General features: G+C 41.3%; 1 protein-coding gene across 1 annotated transcript; it reads right to left on the bottom strand.

Annotated features, from left to right (window-relative positions):
- Positions 1–62: 62 nt before the first annotated feature.
- EIF3B (eukaryotic translation initiation factor 3 subunit B) lies at positions 63–16757 on the bottom strand. Its single transcript, XM_082064896.1, has 19 exons — positions 16149–16757; positions 12590–12782; positions 11196–11315; positions 11048–11105; positions 10303–10431; positions 9147–9304; positions 8106–8237; positions 7924–7990; positions 7304–7350; positions 6416–6626; positions 5785–5857; positions 5192–5314; positions 4871–4949; positions 3881–4019; positions 3115–3240; positions 2862–2939; positions 2306–2414; positions 1667–1784; positions 63–632 (listed from the first exon to the last, which is right to left on the bottom strand). The coding sequence occupies exons 1-18, from the start codon at positions 16615–16617 to the stop codon at positions 1681–1683; spliced, it is 2415 nt and encodes an 804-aa protein (XP_081921022.1). The 5' UTR covers positions 16618–16757; the 3' UTR covers positions 63–632; positions 1667–1680.
- Between the last annotated feature and the right edge of the window lie 64 nt (positions 16758–16821).

Raw genomic sequence — 16821 nt, 5'->3', positions numbered from 1 at the left:
GGTCTGTTTGATTTTCATCATTCAGGGAAAGATTCCCCACAAACAACGCGTAGCCAGCCTGGTTTTAGTATAGGTCTGCTTTTATTTCCATATTCAGCTCTTTAGAGGGAGACATCCTTTCACAATCTGAAAGGAGGAGGATATAGCCCACTGTAGTGCTGCTTCAGCACACTAAAACACATCATACGAAAAATGGTTCTGTTGACTTTTGCCCAAACAAAATGAACACCTGTCCATGCACTCCGGACATAGAAAAAGTCCTGAAACAGAAACATCGTGCGTGTGTGTGAGACAGAGTTGCACTGATGAATCTCACCTCACCGGCAACAGTCAAAAACTGCCAGTTGGTAAGTACTGCACGGGAGTCAGGAAGTAAATACTGGTAGTAGTGGATTAAAAAGGAAAAAAAAAAAAAAAAATCAAACCCTAAAGAATAAAAATTTAAAAGCAGCGCCTTTCCAGTGTCCCACTGCAGCAGGCAGCAAGACTTAAAGGCACTACAATGTGTCAGAACAGAGAAAACCTGGTGCATCCACCCTTCCAGAGTGCAAGAATATGGATTAAAAATTCCAAAGTTGATGCAGGCCTTCTGAAAATGAACAAACTTCTTTTCGGCACAAGATGTGGTGGTGCTGCAAAGAAAAAAGAGGTAAGTTAGTTACTGTGCTTTCATACAAACAGCTCAACCAGCTGTTCTTAAGCTGATGTTTAAGTCCATAGGCTAAGCAGCTGCTCGCCTTCTTCCTTCCATAAAAGGATCTCCCACGTATGGACAGATCCAGATACATTCAAAGGGGTATCAAAGCTATTAAATTTTTCTACAGTTCCAAGAGATATGCTGCTCATTTTACTTGAGTTCCTTAATTATCTGCAGGATTAAGGGCTGTGGGGTGTCTTACAGCTGCGAGGGGCACACTTCCAGTCTCCCTCCTTCTTAAGTGAAGTCCTAAATGTGACAGCAGGAGCCCATTCCAGGTTTTAAGCCCTGTGTAAGTGTCTTCACTATCAAAACATCTTTTCCTTTGTCAATACAACAATGTCAAGCTCCCCAAATGACATTTCCTACAATAGGGGCTGCAAGCAGCCTCTTTTCAACATGTACATACATACTATGAATTCACAAAAAGGAACAGGGAAAAGCACCAGATTAAATTAAAGAATTCAGCAACAAGCAGTGACAGTCAGTGCACAAGAATCTACTACTACCTGAATTCTACACATTTCTAGAAAATAACAGCAAAGAAGTTTTATCACGGTCAACTTGCTGTATAATTGTTAGTACAGTAATTAAACTCTGTCCAGTCCTGAACTAACATGCAGTTCTTCCAAAAGGAGAAATTTCTCTCTTGTACTAACTACAACTCCTCCTACTGACAGTTTCCAATACACTGTGCTTAGCAGTTGACCCTGACACTGTTGTGTCTTTGATCACTCTGGCAAAACAGAACATGCACAATATTCTGCTCAGTACAGCTCATAAATCTCACCATCTCTGATTCATTGTAAAAACCACTTTTGTCCTCTCTAGCCACAGAGAAAACATAAATCACTTCAGAGAACACCACGTTCACTCACGCAACAGACCTAACCTTCTCCAGCAAATTATTGAATCTATAGCAATAGCTGACAAAGTTTCTCCATGCTGAGAGGAAGTGTGCTGTCTTACCACACTTTTATGAATTACTCTGGTTCTGCAAGGGTAATAATTTCTTCATTGATAAAAAATTCAACAGTCTCCTCCTCCCAGTCATCGACATTGCTGTCCAGCTCGTCTGTGTCCACCCCTGCAATGGAGGAAACGTTAACACTGAATGCATCAAACAAGGCAGCAATAGAAAGATCTGATGGTCCTGGCACAAACAGTCCTTAAAGCAGCGGTGAAATAAGAAGTGTTTGGTGCTTTAAATCATAACAATTACATGTTAAATTCACCAAATGACAACCAAGGCACTACTGTACCCACAACAGGACTTTTGTGGATTTGCTGGTTAAAAGCAACACCCAAATCTCTCCACAGTCTTAACACAAGGTCAAGCCAACGCTTGCCTTGAAGCATAAAGAAGTGAGGTAAAAACGCAGATACCAAAATCTCACAGCCAGCAATATCTGAGCTTTCTCCTATTGATAAAAATCCCTGTTGCGATTGAGGAAAAAAAGCATTAATAACCCTCAGAGAAAAAGGGATTAGATTTGACAGGAAATGGAGAGCGAGAGAAGTGGATGAATCCCCAGAACAGGGTAGTTATTTGGCAAGAAGCAGCAATTATCCAGCAGCAGGTCTCTGCGCGTACGCTGTGTGGCTCACCTCCGCGGAGCTCTAAACGCTCGTTCCTCTGCTCCATGTACAGCTCTTGTGCCATCTTGCGGTACTTTCTGAACTCTTCCATCATCGTACGTCTCCTTTCCACCAGCTCCTGCAGAGCAGGAAGACGTTGTTAAACCTCCAATCAATCAAATTCACATGCAATGCATTTGTTACAGCGAGTCGAACGTTTTCTCGTGAACATACTTTCTACTGACTTAAGAAAAAAGATATTTCTCTTATGTAATCAAAAAGCTGTTTTGGTGAGGGTTTTTTAAAATGAGCTTTTCTTAATTTAAAGACTGGCTAATGCAGCAACTCGCTAAGAACTTCAAAATTTTACCACCTTTGCTTAACAAGCCTTTCCAGATTCATTACTGCTTAATCTGACAGTTTAGTTGTGTCTGTCTGAACTACCTTTTGGAACTAACTTTAACCATCTGGATTCAAATGAACACAGAAATTTAAAGAAATTCAACTTACACATCACCATTACAATGTAACTAAGAACAGATTAGAAGAGTTTCATCTACATTATTATATTCCAAAAGTGTCTTGCCTTTGAAGCTTTGGACTGGCTCAGACGATCCTTCTGCTCAAATATCTTGGAGTATTTCTTCAGGTCCTTCTTAATTTGCTGTAAAACAGGGAATTTTATTTCAACGAGGATATCAGACTAGCGATCACAACCATCATATTCTGTAAGAATTCCTTCAGTAGGCCCAAGCAGGCTATGCAATTTTAAAAAACATCTCTCTTCTAGGAAATCCACCAAATCAGCAGCAGCAGAAAGAGGCGGTGGAATACACTACCTTGATCTGATCCTCACTGAGCAAGGTCGCAGGTCGTGGTCTCCAGAGAAGCTGACAGAACCTGTCTTTATTGTTCTTCTGAAGCAGACGGCCTTGGAAGGTCCATAACCAATATGCATTGTCCACCTGGAAGAACAGAGCATCATCTCAGTCAAGATAAACTATAACTTCAGACATGGAGTGGACACTACAGTGTTAAGGATCTTTTTTTTATAATATTAGCACCATTAATCAACAGAGCCACGGTGATCTTTGCGTTAGCACCTTCCTTGCACCACTCACATTCCTCAGCAAAATATTTGTTCCATTGAAGCTTTGCAAGAAGTTACGTTCTGGAGGATCAGAACAGTTTGAAACTAAGCCAGCCCTTCTATCAGATTCTCAAGTCTCAGATTCTATACTTGTACAGGAGAGATTACAGCGCAGTGGCTGGAACCAAGCAAAAGTAATGACAAGTGTAATACATTCTGCCCTTCTGTGTGAACCACAAGGAGTCAAGTTTCAAATCGCTGAAGACATAATTAAAATTTAGAAAAAGGACACTCAGTTTGAATTAATGAACTTCCCTTCCAGAACTTATTTTGTACAACCAGTGAAGCTAATGGCCCAAATAAATGCTGATGTTCAGAAATTACGGCATAAAACTATGGTGCAGGTTTTAAGTTGCATGACCAGTGACAGGTGTCCATTTTTTCTTCCAATACCTCTGGAAGAAAAAAAAACAACACAAAAAACCCCACAAAACAAAACCAGAAAGGGTCGGTACCTTGTGGCTCCACCAAGACACAGAAGTCACAATGTATCTGCCGGTAGGATCCCATTCCACATCCGAAGCTGTATAGTGTTCAGCAATATTCATCATGGTGCAGTCAGATGTATCAACAAATGCTAAGGCACCATTCATGCTGCAAAGACAAAACCAGACAGATTGTTTTACACACTAATACAGCCTGTTTTTTTAAAAAAGCATTTCACCAGCTGCATGTTTACAACTCCTCCCTACAAGGATAAGTTTTCACAGCAACCAAGAGACAGGTTCATACCAGTCTCTGTGGCTAGAAAGCAGTGTGATGAATAAAGACAAAAATCCAGGTAAGAATGTCACTTTTGTTTCTGTGTTCAGTGACCCTTAACCCATTTTATTTCTGTTCTTAAAGTCCCAGTGAAAACATACTATAGGCAAGTTACAGCCAAAGTTTAACAATCATATGCTTAGACATATTTAAGTAGTGAAGACTAAAGACAAAAAAAATAGATTTCCAAGATGAACAGCAGCACTGAAAGCATGTAAAGGCAAATACTGCTCAACTGCTTAATAAATATAATTTTCACTTGCTCTAATGTGAAACTTTCCTGATAATGTTTTCACAAAACAGCTTGGTCATTAAGAGATATGGCCCACGATGAAGCACAAGGCTGCGACAACAAATGCATTATAACAGCCACATGCAGAGTTTAAACTGGATTAGTTGAGAGTCAGTATTTAAATTCACCAGCTGAAAAGTATTTCGAAATATCCACTTTTCTGTTGAAAAAAGGATTTTTCATTTCATGTGGGAAAAACAGCAAATAAAAGTTACAAATGACTGAGCTACAGCATTAAATTGCATCTCTACTTTTCCTTTGCTTTTGCAAAGCTGTATCAGGATTATACAGCAATGCAGTGTTCATGAAGATACCAAACACTTCTTGATGAGATACTCCAGTCTTTTTCCTCCTTAAAACAATTGTGTTCAGTAACCTGTGCAACACTCACCTTCTGAGGCCAGCCAGCACTACAAATTGCCCTTGAGGACTCCAGAATATCGTGTTTGCTTGCTGCTTGTCAAACGTTTCTGGAAAGAAACAAGAGTAATTCAGAAAAATATCTCAATTCAATGCCATCAATGAGCTTACAAGCAGTGAATTCCATCCATTCCTCAAAAGACATTTCTGAACCTTGCACATAAGTGCTAACAACAGCCCTTACCTCCACGCCATTCTTTCCACCCCAAACAGCCAGTTTTGAGTTTACTGCATCTATTGCCATGCAAAATGCTTAGTATCTGCACTTTTCACTTGTTTTTCAGTCACTTACTTATGAGTTCTATTTTCCCATTGTTTTTAACATGGTAAAAGGAAACCGAGATTCGTGGAGTTTCTCCATGCAACACAGCAAACTTGCTCCCATTTGGCTCCCAAGCAAAGGCTATGATGCTTTCTGCAACAAAAAAGAGTGGTCAAAACTCCATCAAAAGACAATACAAAGCTCTGATCTCAAGCAGTTACCAAAGAAAAACAACACACTAAAGAGAAGGAACCCATCAGTTAATGGACTTTGCCATATAGACAATACAGGTTGACAGGGCAAATGTGGGGAGTTATGGGAAGTGTTTTAGTCAAGCAACAGCAAGTCTCCCATCTTCTACAAAATACACTCATTATCAGCCCTTCCATCTTCATTAATAACAGATTTTCAGTTCTGTTATTTTTCAAGTCAGTTCCAAGCATGAGTAGCAACAAAAGTTTTGATTTCTCATTTTTATGAGACATCCTGCGACAAATACTGTTGGTCCTTTTAAAGGGTTGATTTCCTAATTACGTCACAAGTTGACAGAAATTTCTAAAAAACCCCCAAATGTCTATTACAAAGAAGTTAAAGATCAAAAGTAAGGCAAGACTTGGCACTACCTTTCATTTCCACCACATCCACTGGCACCTGTTTCTCTCTCATTCGGAATATTTCAAAGTTGGTCACTACTCCCTGTAAAGGCCAAGATTAGTTCATTATCCAGAACAGAAGCAGCACAGAAAATAATTACATCACTAGGCATAGAAGGACAACTACATAATTAGCCTGTCAGGATGCAAGATGAGAGACAGAATCAAGGTTTCTTTCATGAGAGTAGATAAATACAGTATGCCTCATTACTGAGCACATTCTAACTCTTAGTGTTCTGATAAAGAATAACTGAAGAATTGATGAAAAAAGCATTTTTTTCAGACTGTTATGAAATTTAATTAAGACAGATAAATGTAGGGCACATTGTGCAGCACGACAACCACTTATCAGCGAGTAGGGAAAGGTGAGGCGTGTAGCTCTCACCCAAGCCCAAGATGCCACTGAAGTTGAAGCAAACCCTGGATAAAAATATTACATAGATTTTGCTCTCCACTCATCTCAAATTCAAATGGAAAAATGAAAAATAGCTTTGACACGATGTAATTTACACTGTCTATACTAAAAGACAGCACTGCAAGAAAATGAGGTGGCAGCATGAGATCAAACCAAATGTTATGAACGTAATCAGAATTCACATACCTGTGTGCCCTTGGGAGTCCTGTCTACCTTCACACACAGGTAATCCCCGTTCTTCTGCCAGTGCAGTTTACAATCTACCACGTTGAACAAATTCCGCACACGAATTTCTTGTCTAGAAGGCAGCTGCATCAAAGTCACTCTTGCAGGGATGTCTTTGTCCTCAGGCACCCAGAAAGCAATTATATTACCACCTGGAGACCAAGAGAAGTCTCTACAGGAAGAAGGTTAAAAATACACCATTTTAATTTTCAGTCACAGATAGTACAAGCAGAAACCATTTTAATCATTGTATCTGAACGTTGCAGACAAACATCAACTCTCAATAATACAGACAGATACAAGCAACTGAGGACAAATTAATAACCCTACACATATACCAAACCAGATTTTTAAGCTGCTATTTAAACTTGCTATATGACCGATGTTATCAAAACAGCACATTTCACTAAGAAGTAGGGGTTACACCCAGTGTAACCACCACAGATCTAAGAAACAGGCTGATTAAATCAAGGAGCAAAAAAAATCCTATGCCAGCTGGCAGTTGACAGCACGCTGTCTTAGGCCAGTGTACAAATCTTATTGGGGAGATATTCCCTAATAAACTGCATTCCGGTTTGGTTTCGTAGACAAGGAACAGGACTCCCAAACTAGAGCCTGGATTAAGCAGCACCACAAAGAGGATTTCAAAGCACAGGAGCTGTCAGCTGTGGACATCAGTAAATGGAGAATCTTGCATTCCTTTTTGCCAGTTTGTCTAATTTTAAGCCACTTCAGCATATAAGGCCATTTGCTCTGGTCAGTCTAAAGTCTTCTCTCACCATCACAAAGCCCCAGACATAAAAATTCCAACTAAACAGAGCAGTTATCCTCACAAAGGAACAGACTCACCGTATCCCAGTGATTTTCAAGCTTTTTTTGTCCAACAAACCCATAGACTAAAAGAGAAAGGTATAAATTTTCAAGTTAGTAACGTTCTTAGATTCACACATGCACCTTCTAGTCTTATTGTTAGAGCACACACACTAGGAAATTGTGTAGTTTTCAGAGATCCTGTATGCCTATTTTTATTATGAACATATGTATATCACAATTACAAAACCAAAATTGCTGTACAGAATTAATGAGTACAGCAACCTGAATTATAATGAAAAGGCAAAACAGACTAGATTAGGCTGCAAATTATACTGAGTTTTGGGTACTTTAGCACTCAACTGCTACTGAGAGCTGGGAGGCATCATCTAACCTTGATCCTATTGACTCTTTTAAGTAGTACATTGAGCTGTCTGGTCCTTAGAAGTGTGGTGTGAAATTTACAGTCAGATTGAGCTAAGGTTTTTCACTCAGGAAAGAACAAGACAAGTGCAAATGAATTTCTCACCTTTTAAGCCCAGCTTTAGAGGGTATTATTAAAATGTATCCTTTAAAATAGGTACCATGGGAAAGACTCACATTGTAATGCAAGAAGCATTATGTTAAAAAAAAAAGGGGGGGGGGGGGCAAGAACTTACAGGTGTTTCATAGATGCTGAGGGTATCTGAAGTCATTCGAGCAAAGAATTTACCATCATGACTCCATCTAAACAAAGGAAAATAAAAACTAATTAAAAAGAGAAAATTAGATAGGAACTGCTTCTTTATTAAATGAAGTCTGGGACTACTTTGCTCTGCTCTGATTTTGATTCTCAACCTACTTAAAAATAGGCCAGTGAGCGGAGTTTTCACAGTGGAACCCTCGCTTCTTTTGCCCAGTCAGAATATCCCAGATGATAATGGCCTGAGGGTCATCCTGCGTGTCCATCAAAGGGCTGAAGGTCACTAAATACCTACAAAAGAAATAATCAATTTCACTACTGAAACTTCATCTGTTAGTACAAGCAGGCTTCTGTCCAAATAATATTTAAATACAATGCTCTTTCAAATAGCAGTTTCTCCAGTGGAATTTTTTGGAGAGGAGGGAAAAATAAGAACAGTATATGGGGGAAGAAAGCTTCCAAGACACAGTATCCTGCTGGCTTCAAAGACTCTAGATTTATCTGCAATTCTTCTTCCCATATTGATGTCACAAGAGAGGGAACTCAAACACGCTGTTATTTACTGTATCATTTTACCACACAAACATCATTGGCTTTAAACTAAATATAAATCCATTGACTTTGGCTAACGTGAACTATAAGTATACTAGACTTCTCCCTTTAAAGATAATATTTATCTTTTTAATACAATAAAACATAGAGCCTAATCGCTTCCAAACATGTTACTTGAAAACTAGCAAAACAAGCTGCATCTCAGTCCTGAAGTTGTTGTAGCCTTCTTTAGGAACTCTCTAACACGGAAGAAATCTTAAGTAATTAATTTCAGCACTACTGATTTGGAGGATGCTACTCAACTGAAACTTCTCAGAGACTGAGAAATCTAACACTGTAGATATCCCATCCAATTAAAGAGGAATAATATGGTCTTCTCCCTTGGGATAATAACATCTTTGAGGAAACTTCGCAGCTCAATTTTGTAGATCAATTACTCCAGATCATGTTAAGTATCTTTCCTGAAGTCAAAAGAAAGTCAGGCAGAATTTCACTCATTCTAAGAAGGATTTATGCATGAAAAGGAGTACTTCTAAAGGCAAAGGAGAACAGAAGACCCCAACCAAATGAGATTTGAAAGCTCAGAAGCCAGAACATGTGTCCTTCATGCTTTCAATCCTTAGCCCAAACCAGTGTCATACTCTGTACCTTTCGCAGGGCGAGAAGTCAATAAGCTGCACTCCCTGGTGACTAAACCTCTGAATCTGCTTGAACTTCTCTCCGCCCCAAAGCGCAATGCCTCTCTGGTGGAACGTAGCCAAGTAGGTACCTTTTGGGGACCAACGCACATAGGTTTCTGTCCACCGCTGGATTTAAAATAAAAAAGTATAGGCAAAGGTTTAATTTCATTCTGGATTCCTAAAGGGGAAAGAATTAATGTGTAGTTTGTAGCATCACATTTTGCAAATCCATTTCCTAAGCAAAGATCTTAGAAGCAGCGATACCTTGGACTAGTTGTGGAACATGCACAGTACTTATTCTTCAGCTTGAAAACTGTTAATTGAGACCTCTTCAATTTACTGATGATCACCAAAAACATCTTCCAGGTACAGTGACAACTTTTGTACAGTAACAATTAAACCTACTGAACAGGCTTGGGTTTCCTTGTTGTCTTTCAGCCCTGGTTAGAACATACTCTCCTCAGAAGTAAGGGCATTTCAAACTCCTTAACAACAATATAGCTCTTGACCTTCAGCTAAGTTAGAAAGATTTCAATATAGACCATGATGATGAGCAAAATCACTCATCAACCCAGAGCTGACTTCCTTCTACTGTAATGCACAATGGTTATTAAAAAAAAAGGCTTCTGGGTACCAACAGCTCTCAGCAGGTCAACTGCCTGCAGCAGGCAGACACACTAATTCTCCCTTTACATACTATTACCAAACCAGCTATTCCTCTTTAGCACCTCTGCAGTCAGCAAAAAAAACCAAGAAGTCATCAGAAGCAACATACTTAAGCACATACTAAGCTCTAATGAATAGTACTCCTCAAACTCTGACTTTGCATTTTCAGGTCTTTCTGAATCACCTATAATATAGAGATGAAGGAAACTAATAGGCACCATGGAGCAGTTAAAAAAAACCACCACAGGCAAGTTAACTCCACATTTGTTTCATCTAAGCAGCTAAGTCTAATTCTAAAGGATGTAGTTTCATCACTACTCTTCAAAAGGAAGAAAATAGGTATTTCAGCAATGGGGGGAAAAAGTGTTTTTTTTTAAAAAAATGAAAAACCTGAAATGTCACAAAACGAATGAGACTGACAGTGTATCTGCAATGTACAGCACTTCCAGGACACTCACTGCTCTGTCCTCAATTTGAACAGGTTCCTTGATATCATTCCAAAAAATGGAGGTCCGGTCTCCTGACTCAAAGATCACACTGTACTGATCCCTACAATCAGGATCTTCCAACCAGTATCGGAGATTCCCCTAAGAAAAACAGAAGCAAAAAGACTATTAGTGAGTCAAAGGCTAAGATGACAAGTTCCCCAAATTACTATCTACCTGGCAGGTGGAAGCCGATCTTACATAGTATGCACAATTTTGGAGTCCTACAACTGCAAACAAGTTTTTAAAGTGAAATAAAATAATTCAAACTACTGGTTACTGGAGGCTAAGAGAACAGATTATAAAAAGGTGGACCGTCAAGGCGGTTTGACAATGTCTAACACTTCTTGCCTGAATTACTTAAGGATTTTTTTTGTGGTTTTGTTGTTTATTTTTTACAAAGCTAGTGGTAACAAACGCAGAAGAGTGCCTCAAACATTTAAATACATAAGATGATGCTTTCAAAATTCTATTTTTAAATTACCTGTGCAAAATCATCGTTTGCTCAAGTTTTACTCTATGTGGAACTACTAAGCAGAACCACTAAGCTCTTCCTGTCACTTCGTGACCGTGAGAATGAAGGAGCACGAGATCACAACTGCTACTTATAACCACACTCCTAACACATCGTTTGTATTTTCATAGGAACACTCCAGCAATGAAGTAATCACTTTATGTTAGGCTGAATATTCTTTCCACGTTTCCATAAAATCCTTACCAAATCCTTAAAAGGCTGTTTCTCAGGGATTTCCCATTCATCACTGATTGTCATGTACCTGAAAGGGCAATTTGATTGGTTACACTCTGTGCAGGCACTCTTGATTAGAATCCCAAAATCTACAGATACACACGATGGCTGCACTCACTTGTCAAAGTCTGTGAAAAGGTTGACTCTGAAAGTGTGCTGCTTATCCAGTTTGTATCCATCGGCATTCTTCACAGCATCCACTGCATGAGACGGAGACACGTACTCCAGAAAGATGTACCTACAATGAAGGACAACGAAAGTAGGAAGTCATCACTGACTACATAACAGGCTCATGAAAAAAAAGAAATAAAATAAATAAAAAGAAACAATGAGGATGAACTAAGAACTCAGTATGGAGCATCTACACAATAACTTCTTGTCTTGCCCCTAAGCAATTAGGGTCAAAAGCAATTAATCCTCATTTTGGCCACAGGCAAACATATACGCTTTTTACCTGTATGGGCTTGACCCGATTAAACTGATACCCCTTTTTGTAAATGGGCTAGAATGAATTAATTCAAGTTCAGCGCAACACAGAACGAGAGCTGGTAACAGACAAGTTAAGCTTGCAGCTCTTCCCGGCTCAATGACAGTTCATGTTTAGAAACTGTAAACCCTGCTCTCATAGGCATCTCAAACCATCACTCATTTTGCAGTTACACTTAATATAATTCAGCTTCCGTCTTATCACTAATACAATCTAGCTTGTAGCCTAGCAGACTTAAAGCATTCTGAAGACTGTCGGAGACTGCCTTAAAGAGAGGCATGAACAGAGAGAATAAATTTCTCATGCTGACCTTACAGAACCAACAGTCCCCCACCCCAGAAAACCCACTATTTATACTTTCTAAACTACTGATTCCTCTTAAACTCATGAACATATGCTACTCCAACCATAGTAACAAGTCTCAGTAAAACCTCATGTTTATCGGATTGATTTTTGCCTTGTTTCCCTCCCTGAAACTTTCTTTCCCTTGCCCTCTCCCTTTGGGCTTGATCATTTCTGGTTCCAGATGCTGCAATAAATCAGGAACAGGGATCAGAAGCTGGCAAGGGTGGAAAGGGTCCTGGGAAGGGCTTGATGAACTGGAGTCACTAATGTAAGCATAAGCACTTGCAGCCAGACAGAATATTGACAGTCCATTTGCAATCAACTGTACACCCACTGCTACTAAGATTTTAACTAAAATGGACCTTCAACCTATTTATTAGCCATGGCAAAAAATTAACAAAAAAACCCTCATTTAGTACTGCACAGAAGTTTGTCTTCCAAACCCAGCTAAACTGTTTCCATAATTAATCCCCCCACACACTGTAGCCTAATGAGCTATTAAGCTTCTCAGCTCCCTCAGGTACTTCTGTTTGTCACTGAGACTAAATGTTGGGATTATACAGAATAAGGTAAAAGAAAGACCATGGCTATGAGGTCACCATAAAAAATGGCCATAAAGTATTGGCACTAATAATCTAGGGTAAATCAGAGCAGTGTTTCAACCCTATTTCATGACTTACCCTTTTGTCTTCCCATCTGCTTCTGGATAAAACTCATTGATAATTTTACCAAACTTGGAAAATATTTTGTGGATGACATTCTTCAGTTTCTCAAGTCGGTCTGGTCCAACCTGGGGAACATTATCCACGACGATCACAGAGTCAATCCCATCTGCTTCCTGTGGCTGATCTTTCAGTACATCACCAAGTAATTCTGCAAAGACATAGCACACAAGAAACTAAGGCACCACAAGACATCATTAAGGAGGAAGGCAGAAAGATGAAAAGAATACCAAGAGAACAGGAAGACTTCAAATTTCAGGAAATTTCCAGAATCTCATAAGAAACTTGGTATTGAAGGAACATTCTTGAAGGAATATCAGAGAAACAACTGAAGTGAATACACAACACTCCAACAGTACTTCCTTGCTAAGAGGCGTGATTATGCAGTTCCTCCACAAACTTGAAGGAGATAACTCTTGAACTTTCTTAAAGAAATAACTTACATTGAGGACATCAACACTTGCACTATAGCTTGTTTCAGGAGTTGAAACTGGCTCACGAAGTCCTCAAAACTGACAACAGAGCAGATTTACTACCCGAGCTCTGACTAGAAGCCTTGCTCAAATTATAACTGCGTGACTTTGATAAAAAAAAATGTAACATGTACCTCTCTCCCAAATTACATGAGTTTTAGCATAATCCAAAACTATCTGCCATACTGGAAGCTCTGCATGTCTTAGCATCACTATAATTATGTTTGAGAACTCGCACTCCATCTAAACCTTTAATTAAACATGAAAATGAAGGTCTAAGACAACATACTTAAAGCCATATTTAAGCATGCAGCAAGCGAAGACAAGCACACACCTTTTCACGCTCTGGATATTCCTCAACTATACTAATTGACCTTTCCTACACCATCTTAAAAATTTTGAGAGTATGTGCTGGTGGGATGGTTTGTTCAGTCCTTCCACTGTCAGCTTCAAGCTCCTTTCTACTGGGAAGAGATTGTTTACAATATCATTGAAGTTTCCTTTACACGCAAGAGATGTGAAGCCTTCCATTGATCCAAAGCAATATGCTATAGGGAATCACTCCATAGACAAATTCCACTACACACACTGTAAGTACTTTAAGTTACAAAGATATTCTGAACCAAGTTCCACTCTTTTGCTTTTTGCTACAAAGTTGAAAGCTGACTCAAGCTGTTACATATCCAGAAGAGAAAAACACAGAGGACTGCAGCCAAGTTAACTTCCCAGTATATACTGGATCTTAAGATATTCTTTCAGGAGTAAGCCATTCTCCAGGCAGCTGACAATACACTGAAATTGTGGATAGGTAATCACTGGCCTAGGATTTAGGACACACACAGTCAAGTGTCTGCTGTGCCCACAAAAGTGGTAAGGATTGAAAGGAGGAATTTAAAAATCTGATATTACAGTAAAATAACATGTAAATTTCTTATTTACTCTATAATCTGGTATTTTAGATTTTCCCTGCATACGAAATGAAAGCGTGCCCCACAAGGACATTTCCACAGAAGTCTACATGGACAAAACAAACAAACAAACAATACAAAAGGGGTTTTTTTTCCTGTATTAGTCATTTTTTCAGAACCGCTTCTCACAAAAGACTTTGCAGGCCTACAGACAAACCAAGGAATGCATATGTAGATTCATGTGCAAGAACACAATACCCTGTATTGAATCAAAGCTGTAACAGATTAAAGACAAATACCTACATTGTACCCTTCCCTCTACCTTAAATTCAAAATCGTGAACAAAGGAATCTTCAAAGCGTACGAGGCGGGTTTAGCCAGCTCTTACTCTACCCACAAGAAAAGCGGGGTGTGGTGGGTACACAGATATCTTCAGCTGGCAGGATTTTAAGGACCACTATGATTATCTGAACTAAAGCTTTGCTGCACATCCCTTTGCTTGCTCGAACCTGGATCAGCTGTTCTGCTGCACCAACACTGCTCTGGAAACAAAAGATGAAGCAACACAACTGAGATGCTCCAATCCTAAAGCTGGTCTGTCTCAAAGGTGTTCCTGAAGATGAAATGTTAAAATAAGCATTGACATATGGGCTGCTCTCCTTGGGGAGCCATCAGGATAAGGGGAAACGAATAAGGAAGCTCGAGAAGTAACATGTAGATGGAAAACCAGACCAGCAAAAGTGACTAAACTTAACAGCTGTAATTCAGCCAGTAACATCATATTATTCATACAGCTGAGAAGTTAATCAAATTAATCCTTACCGATAAAATAGGAAAGGATAGGAAATATGTCCAGTTTCTGAAGAAAGACTGAAGTGAATAATCCTACATGTAGACAAAGTGTATCAAGCAAACACTTGACAAAAAGAATCCAACTACATACTTGTAGACAACTGTGCCAAAGTTTCTTTAATAAACAAACATACAAGTTCAAAGACCATTAAACTGAGAATAACAAACACTTTAAGATATTTTTCTGCTCTTTTGTTGAACTAAACATCACTAAAAGGTACATACACCACCTGTATACCACCAACAACTGAAATAACTGATTGACTTACAATCAGATGCTGTAAGAAACATCTTTCCAGTATTGATACATGTAATATATGATCCTACAACATGTAGGACACATGTACATATGACCCTACAATAGCACATATGCTATAACAAGTATTGACAAAAGAAATTATCCTGCTATTCAAGAACAGAGATGATTTATCTAGAAAGACTTAATTGAAAAATACTAAAACAGGGTTCTAATTCCTATATATCAAAATTAGCTATTCCCTTGATTGGCTATGAAGTTATACACAGGCTTGGCCATTTTAAGACAGCCAATATCCAAACTTTTAAAAGAGGCTCAGTTTTTTTCAAGTACCAAAAATAACTTTTCCAGATTTTCTTGTCACAAAGCACCATTATCACATCTCCATGAGCATTAACTCTTCTCAAAGCCATACTACCCATCTACGGATTTCACTCTGGGTGCACACAAAAAATAGAACCATGACGTCTAGTTGGTAAACATCTACTCAACAAGTTAAAATTTTTGATTTTACAGTTGAGTTTAACTAATGGAGGCAAACGGAAAGCACACAAGCTGATGAGTCGTCTTTGTGAGGGCAGCCCACAGATCAATACTTGAGGTTTAATAGTAGATTTAAGAACAGCAATTAAGTGGTACCGTACAGTTCACAGATACAGCAAAAGAGGATTAATTTAGGAGAATTAAGAATACCACGAAAGCGTGCCCTCGGTATTACAAGCAGTCTACTACCACGTTGGAGAGGCCACCGCGGCACCCAGGGTTAGAGCCACCTGCCAGCACAGGGACCCGGACAGCACTTCCCAGCAGAGATCCCGGCTCCCCACGCACCCACCCGGGACGGCACGACCAGCCACCCCGGACCCGGCTCCGGGAGAACCGCGCAGCTCCAGCCGGCCGGGCTCCCAGCGCTCCTGGGCGGCGGGCCGGGCCGGGCCCCGGGGCTCTCCCGCCCGCCCGCGGCCCCTCCCTTCCCCCGGCCAGGCCCGAGCGCCGCCGCCCGCTCCCCGCCGCGGGCCCCCCCGCACCTTCGTCGCTGATGTCGTCCACGAAGTCCTCGGGGTCGCTGAAGGAAATTTCGTCCTCGGGCTCCGCCGGGGCGGCGGGAGCGGCCTCCCCGTTCTCCTGCGCCGCCCCGGGCTCGGCCTCCGCCGGCTGCTCGGGCTTGGCCTCCGCCGCTGGCTCGGCCTCGGCCGGCGAATCGGCCTCGGCCTCCGCCTTCTCGGGGCTCTGGCGGCCGGACAGCGGCTGAGGCGAGGGCGGCTGAGGCGGCGGCTGCTCCGGCTCGGCGGCGGCCACAGGCTCCTCGGCGGCGGGCGGCGGCGGCTCGCGGGGCGCCGGCGGTGCCTCAGACTCGCCTTCTTCCTCCTGCTCCTCTCCCTCCTCCTCCTCCTGCGGCGGCGGCTCCGCCGGCGGCCCGTCCGTGTGCTCGGGCTCCTCCGCGGGCCCCCGCGCGTCGGGCGGCGCGGCCGCCGGGCTCTCCTCGGTGTCCTGCATGGGGGTCGCTGCGGGCCCGCGCCGGCCGCGCGCTCCCAGCTCGAGCGCGACGGGAAAGGAGCGGGGGAGGGGCAGGGAGGCTCCTACCGCCGGGCCATGTGCGCCAGACCCAGCGGGCCTCGCGCGGCGGCGCCTACCAACCGGCGCGGAGCGGGAGGGGGGTGGGGGGACTCTGCCCCGCCGCAGCTCGCGCCTACAGCCGCT

The sequence above is a fragment of the Streptopelia decaocto genome, assembly GCF_964273445.1.
Source record: "Streptopelia decaocto genome assembly, chromosome: 13".
NCBI lineage: Eukaryota > Metazoa > Chordata > Aves > Columbiformes > Columbidae > Streptopelia > Streptopelia decaocto.
This window is presented reverse-complemented; position numbering and strand designations above follow the sequence as displayed.

Coding starts and splice junctions, on each gene's coding strand:
- EIF3B (XM_082064896.1), bottom strand. CDS start 16,617: ATGCAGGACACCGAGGAGAGCCCGGCGGCCGCGCCGCCCGACGCGCGG. Junction 10,432..11,047: donor AACAGCCTTTTAAGGATTTG/GTAAGGATTTTA, acceptor TGTTTTTCTTAG/GGGAATCTCCGATACTGGTT. Junction 9,305..10,302: donor TTCAAATTGAGGACAGAGCA/GTGAGTGTCCTG, acceptor TTTTAAATCCAG/CGGTGGACAGAAACCTATGT.